General features: G+C 54.7%; 1 protein-coding gene across 3 annotated transcripts in view; it reads left to right on the top strand.

Annotated features, from left to right (window-relative positions):
• The first annotated feature begins 573 nt into the window (after window positions 1-573).
• Window positions 574-7,187, top strand: part of Crim1 (cysteine rich transmembrane BMP regulator 1) — a 176,925-nt gene continuing 170,311 nt past the window's right edge. For all 3 annotated transcript variants that reach the window (XM_036171027.1, XM_036171026.1, XM_036171025.1), the window contains exon 1: window positions 574-1,562. In XM_036171027.1, coding sequence (XP_036026920.1) covers window positions 1,232-1,562 — 331 coding nt within the window. In that variant the 5' untranslated portion in view covers window positions 574-1,231. The remainder of the gene's footprint in view (window positions 1,563-7,187) is intronic.

Raw genomic sequence — 7,187 nt, 5'->3', positions numbered from 1 at the left:
TACATAATAGCTTTTACAAAGTCTATTTCCCAGCTCGAGTGGAAGATGGATTCTCGTCCAGTTTGCGGAAATTCCACGCGGTTCGCTTCCCTTTCCTGGGGTTCGATCCAGCCCAGTGCCCAGCCTAGGCTGCAGCCATCGCTCCGGCTAGGATCCCCCACCACACTCTCTGGAACTCAAAACTATACCACCCTCGGAGGGAGGTGCAGCCGTCCCGCCCCCACGGTGCTCCCAGGCGAGCCCCTCGTGGCCCGGTACCGGCGGGGACGAGCGTCGCTACGACTGTCTCCAGATTCCCGGCCGTAGCGCGCTCGCGGGGGCCCGGGCCCGAGCCCCGATGATCCGCCCGCAGGGCCCGGCTCTCGGTACGCCGGGGCTGCGGAGGAAGGAGAGCTAGGGGGAGGAGGAGGAGGCGTGGAGGGAGGAAGGGCCCGGGCAGCCCCGGAGGGAGGCGAGGGGGAGGGGAGGGGGCCGGCCGGCCCGAGGGTGGGGGTGCAGCCAATGAGCAGCGCGCGGCGCGGGGAGGGCGGGGTGGGGTGGGTGGAGGGGGGGGGGGATGAGGTAGGATGGGGGAGGGCGCAGCCGGAGCGGCGGAGGCTCCAGCCATAAACAAGCGCCCGGAGGAGCGGCGCGGGAGAGAGGCGAGCCGGGCACACGGAGCGGACGCCACGGACCTTCTGCCGTGCTACCGCGCCCACTCGGCGGCTCGGGAGGCGGGGACCGGCCGGGAGGCTGCGCTGCTGCCGTCGTCGTCGTCGTCGCCGCCGTCGTCGTCTTGACCGGGCGAGCAGGAGCAGAGCGGAGGACCCGCAGGAGCCAGCAGCAGCTCTGCTCCGGAGCGGAGCGCAGGCAGCCGCCGCCGCCGCCACCGCCGCCGCCACCGCCGCCGCCAGAAGTTTGGGTTGAACCGGAGCTGCCGCGAGGAAAACTTTTTTCCCCCCCTCTTTTCCCCCTCCCGCCCGGGAGGAGACGAAGGAGGAGGAGGAGGGGAAGCCACCCGCCACCGCTGCCGCTGGCGCCAACGCTCGTGGGCTCCGGGTCGGCGCGGCCGGTAGGGGCGGCGGGGGCCTCGCCCCGCGAGGGGAGGAGCACCCCGGGGGCCCCTCGGAGGGCACGAGGGCCGCGGGCTGCGGGTGCGGCGGCGGCGGCGGCGCGTGTGCCCCGCGCAGGGGAGGGCGCCCGCCCCGCTCCCGGCCCGGCTGCGAGGAGGAGGAGGCGGCGGCGCAGGAGGATGTACTTGGTGGCGGGGGGCAGGGGGCTGGCCGGCTGCGGGCACCTCTCGGTCTCGCTGCTGGGGCTGCTGCTGCTGCTGGCGCGCTCAGGCACCCGGGCGCTGGTCTGCCTGCCCTGTGACGAGTCCAAGTGCGAGGAGCCTCGGAGCTGCCCCGGGAGCATCGTGCAGGGCGTCTGCGGCTGCTGCTACATGTGTGCCCGCCAGAGGAACGAGAGCTGCGGCGGAGCCTACGGGCTCCACGGAGCCTGCGACCGGGGGCTGCGCTGTGTCATCCGCCCCCCGCTCAATGGCGACTCCATCACCGAGTACGAAGTGGGCGTCTGCGAAGGTACGGCCGCCCCTGCCGCGTCCTCTCCTCCCCCCCAACCCCCATCTCCCACCTCCTTCACCCCTCCACTTCCCACCTGGCCCGCGCGGAAGAAAGTTTGCCTGAGACTTCTCCCAGTGGAGAGAGGGTTCCCGGGGAAGGAGGGACCGTCGCTGTCCCCGGGAGGGTGCCCTGAGATGCCTGCCCAGCGGCGGGCGAGGTGGGATTGCGCGCCCGGGGGTGAGTGGGGGGGGGGGGAAGAAGCTCCCTCTCAACCCCGCATAGACACGCACACACACGTGCAGGGATCTGGGCTTCCACTGGGTTGGCCCTTCCTCGCCCCAAGCAGGGGTGCCGCGTTCCCGGGGGGGGAGGCACTGCGGAGGAGGCTGGCACACGCCAGCCCCTCGGGGAGTCCGCCCCTGCTGCCCTGCCCGCATAGCGCAGTGTGGCACCCAGGGTTGTACGCAGTCCGCCGCCCGCGCAGCCGGCTTTGGAGAGCGGAGTAGACCTGTGCTCCAGCTTGCACTCCCTTGTGTGACTCTCACTATTTTTTTTTTTTTCCTTTTCCTTTGCGCTCTTCCTTCACCTCCTTCCTCCTCTTCCTTCGCGTAGTAATAAATCAATTTCAGCTCGGGAATATGTCAGCCCAGGCGAAGTTACACATGGTGGTTACTCATTTATTGGCCTATAGGAAACGGTCAAAGGCGTACTCTTCTGGACGGCTAAAGGGGGTGGGTGGGGGCTGCACCTGGGTTGGAAAGTTAGGGCTCACTGCTACGAGAGAGGTTTCCTTTCAAGATCCAGCATCCGCGTGTTTCCTGAGCTGGTGCTGCCGGCTGGCTTGTGTTTGTTTGTTTGTTTGTTTGTTTGACAGCAGAAGTCTGCTCTATTGGCTTCACCGCGGCGCATTGTGTAACGCAGTGTGGAGACGTACTGAGGGGTGGGGGCGTTGATAGTGGAGTCACCCTGGTTGAGAAGCTGGGGGGGCCTCCATCTGCTTGTGGCGCTAGGTCTGCCTCCAGGTGCCCGATCTGTTTGAGGTCTGGAGAGATGTCGTGAGTCCTTTTATTTTGCTAATGGACTGGATTGTCTGGTCCAAGTGGGATCTATGCCTGCTTAGAGCTCAGACATGGGGGGTGGGGGCGCCGTGACGTTGTTGCCGGTATCCTGCGAGTGAGCAGGGCTCAGCAGTCTTTCTGGGGTAGTGGTTAGGAAGGGCAGCCTCCTGTTTTCACTGCTACCCGCCAGCCCCTGGGACACGGGTTTTACCCTGAAGCATCCTTGTGTGTGTGTGTGTGTGTGTGTGTGTGTGTGTGTGTGTGTGCGCGCGCGCGCGCTTGCTTGTGTGCTGGGGGTACTGAAAAAGAGGTGACGGCCTTAAGGACCAAAGTGGGTGTGTTCAAAGGGCCCAGTGCTGTGGTGACTCTTTAAATACACGCACGCATTTATTTCTACCCACGGTTTTAAGGTTTTGGGCAGTTAGTGGAAAATCGGGGAGGCCTTCCTGATTTGGGCAGTCATGAGTGAAGGGCCGTGTTCCTTGTGGATCGTGCCCTCATTATACGGACACACGGAAACGGGCCCCTCCCGGTGTCCTTTTACAACGTCGTGGGTTTGTTTCTCAGCTCAGGGGAAGCGGTCCTCAGACTGACTTGGTAGGATTTCATGTGTTTTGACTTGAGGCGTTCCGAATGACTAAAAGGTGTTTCTCCGAACCCTGACGCACGGAGCAGTGCGTAACTTGACCCAGCCCCCTCACCCCCCACCAGACACGTAAAGAACCAGGAGCGTGTAGTTAAATGCGAGCAGGGAGAAGAAGAACTTTGCTTTGGAAGGCTCTGGAGAGTGTGACCCTTGTTTGTTTTTTCATGTGTTTCTGGTGAAGGAAATGCTGGGGGGGGGGGGCGGACATTTACAGTAATCAAGTGTTTTGGCAGCAACACCCCATGTCACAGTATGGAATGATTTTTGGCAGTTTGTCCGGGAGCCTGTCATTCCTCTGAAATGATGCATCCCTCGCGCCTGCCTGTCTCCTGGTAACACCAGGTGCAATGAGTGTGGGCCTTGAAAATGCTTGGAAGTGTTTCTTGACACGATTGTATTTCAATTAGTGTGCTCTGGAAACGCACTTCATTTAGCAGGCCTGTTTTCAGCTGAATGCTATGGGCACATCCCGCTTCACCCCTCCCTTCCTTGCCCCCTTCTTCCTACTTCCTTCACTAAAAGCAACAGACAAGTAGAATCTCAAACCCATGAAACCGAGGTAAAAGAGACAGTGTTTTCTGGCATGATGTAACGGTTAGATTTAGAGAGGCCTTTTCAACCATGTGTCTAAAATTCAGACATTTTCACATTAATATAAAATGTATGGAACATATAAGTTAACTGAAGAACCTGTTTCCTTTTTTTTTTTTTTCTTTCAGGATTAGAGGAATCTTTACAAGTCACTAATTATCTAGAAGGTGCCCCCACCCTGTCCCATTTTTTCTTTCTTTTTTTTCTGTAACTTTGCATAAAATTTCTCAATGGCCGGTGCTTCCCTCAGTTTCCATTTTTATTCAGAAATTCGTAGATATTATCATAACTCACATGAATAGGAATGGATATAGTTTAATTCATGTTCCAGGTCTCTCATGCTGCATTTTTTGCACTAAAATGACCCCTACTGGTTGTATCTGTTAATGAAAAATCTTTCGAAAGCTTATTTAGTTGGCTACCCTGAGAAAACATATTTCATGCTATAAAAATATGACTGATCCACCCGCTTTCGAAGACATGGCTTAAGTCCGAATTTACATTACTGTTTGTCAACTTGCAGAAATTCTTGACATTCCTGTACTGACTTCGTTTGGAGGAGAGTGATGCCTTTAAGTACAGTTCACAAAATGATTTGGGTCGGCAGCCAAAATGGACCCTTTTGCACACATGGCTCATTGGCACACTGACCCCATAAAAATACATAACCAATCCGAACCGTAAGAAGAACCCCGAAGAAAAAGATGAATTTCTGAAAGACTAGGAATCAAGACCTGTAAATCAAGCATCACATAACCCGGGGTTTCTTCTCTCCATTGAGACTGATGTTAAATAAATCCTGAATTAGTGACTATGCACACTGAAAGATGGAGAATGGAGCCAGGTACCCAAAGTTTTCTCTCAGTCCCGTCTGGCCCTCAGGAGGGAGCAATTCCCTTTCCCCTTACCATTCATCTAGTGATTCTTCCTGTTAGCCTTTTACAGAACCCTAGCTGGACTGTTCTCTTGGACAGGCGTCTGTCTCCAGGGAAATCACCTACAATCCAAAGAAACAAGTTTGGCTGCTAAACCTCTGAATGGGAGATCTATCTCTTCAAGGGGTCTGAACTTTAAGAGCTCATGAAGTGGGATTGTGTAGGAAGAATGTATTGATTGGACAGTGAGAACTGCTGTATTTGGAACTGAGGGAATGAGGCCCAGACTTTATGCCTCACACAGGGTGGGGCAAGGTGCCCAGCAGACCAGCCCTTTGTCTTAAGGTGATAAAGAGGAAGCTGCTGTGAGCTTGACATTGTGTGGACAGAGTGGATGTAGAGCTTTGCCCTGAGGACGATGCTGCCTTGAGGCAGGTGTCCATGACTGCAGACGGGCATCAACGCTCTCGGCAGCTTTTCCTCAGTGGCCCCAGTCTGTATAGAATTCTTCACAGTTTTCAAAACGACTGCCACAACTCAGTTTTCCCAGTGACTTTAGCTTCCCCTCCACCGCGGTCCCCTGGGCCGGCCCACAAGGAGAACTTCAGATCGTGTGGTGGGAACTTAAAGCCGAGAGCACTGTTTCGTGTTCTGCGTGCTTGTGAAGTTCCGTTCCCTTCCCTTGTCTCCTGGGACAGTCAGTAGTGATGGTGCCTGCTTTGGAGAGAGTGGAGGATGTGTGGGGAGGCCCAGGAGAGCAGTTGCCCAGGACCAGGCAGACATATCAAGGTATTGGGCTGGCGTGAGGCACAGGGCTAATGCTCTTGTGCTCTGGGGAGGGTGTGAAGTTAAGAGTCTATGGATTTTTACCCATGAAGTAAAGGCAAGGCGGGGCAAAGTTAATACTTCTAATAGTGGAGTTAGAGAAACTTTTCAAATCCAGCCTTCCAGACTGACTTCTGAGCAGTCTGTGGGTTTCATTCTCCGCCTCAGAATTCTGTCTTCAGGTAGGGTCTATGCTTTGATGCCAGAGAGGAAAGCAAGCAGAGGGCGCCCAAAATATGTTAACAAGGTATGGGAAGAGAAACCAATTCAAGTAAACAAGGAAGTAATTAGTTCCTCCTCAGAGTAAATATTGACGAAACACACAGGACCAACTATTCACTGCACAGGCACATAAGACAGGGCAAAAATGGCCTTCCTTTTGGCTGTCAGGCAGACGTCTAGAATTTTCACTGTTGGTAAGGAGTCTTGTCACAGAAAACACCTCGGCAAAGGACAAATGAGTTGCATGCTGTAGAGCAGAAAGGCAAAAACGGCAGGTGTGGAGAGATTTGCTGCTGGAAACATGCGGTTAATAGTAGACCAGGCCACTTTGCGAGCAGTGTATTGGGAAGGACCATTGTGAGAAGAAGTCACGTTCATTTATAACGTGTGTGTGTGTGTGTGTGTGTGTGTGTGTGTGTGTGAGAGAGAGAGAGAGAGAGAGAGAGAGAGAGAGAATTGTGTGTAAGTGTGTGACTGTGAGTGAGTGTGGGTGGGTGAGTGAGTGTGTGTACACTGTGCCAAGGTGTGTGTGGATGTCAGAGGACATTTGGGAGTTGGTTCTCTTCTATTACCCTACCGGTGCTGGTGATTGAACTCAGGTTGTCATGCTTGGCAGCAAGCACCTTTACCAGCTGCACCATCCTGCCTCCGCAAGACAGCTTAATTCGTGAAGAAAAGTGAACAGTCCCCAAACTCTGACTGTGGCATCCATTTATAGGAGGGAGCCATTGGGAGATGTGGTACAGGTTTCTGTTTTCCGTGGTTTGGTTACTGTCCAGTGGCCACTGTGAGGAGTCTGGGAAGGCAGGGTTCAGGCACTGTGAAGTTGGCAGATTCAGAGAAGATGGTGGCCCCAGAAAGTGGGTGGACTGAAGGATAAGGAATGAGAAAAGGAGGGAAAAAAAAAACCAAAACAAACATTGAATTCATCTTAGCACAACTATATCATCCTTTGAAGAATGATCCAAAACACATTCCAGAGATTAATTGTGAAATTCCTGAAAAATGTGGGTGTGTTGAACTCAGGAAATGGGGCCAGCAGGAGAGATGACAAGGAAGCCTTCATCTGTAAACGAGGCGGGGGGGGGGGGGTGAGTGGAAGGTGGATGTGTTTGGCAAAGCCAGGCATGTCCTTACAGTTGTTACCCTGTATTCCAGATGGTACATTGTGTATAAGGATCTTGGAGACACCTCAGTATAGGCCATTGAATTATTTGAGGAAGGCAGAGTAGAGTAGCAAGTAGGCATGAATTCCTGTCAGCTTAGACATCTAATTCTCCAAAGCGTCGTTATCAAAGATCAGGCTCATTCTTGCCTAAAAATCAATCAGTCACTCATTGATTGCTCTTTTCCCCTGTCTACAGGGGTTGAAGGAATGCAGGGAGTCTGGGCATCATTCAGAGGCAGTCTCCATTCTGAACATCAG

Source organism: Onychomys torridus, chromosome 21 (genome assembly GCF_903995425.1).
Source record: "Onychomys torridus chromosome 21, mOncTor1.1, whole genome shotgun sequence".
NCBI lineage: Eukaryota > Metazoa > Chordata > Mammalia > Rodentia > Cricetidae > Onychomys > Onychomys torridus.
This window is presented reverse-complemented; position numbering and strand designations above follow the sequence as displayed.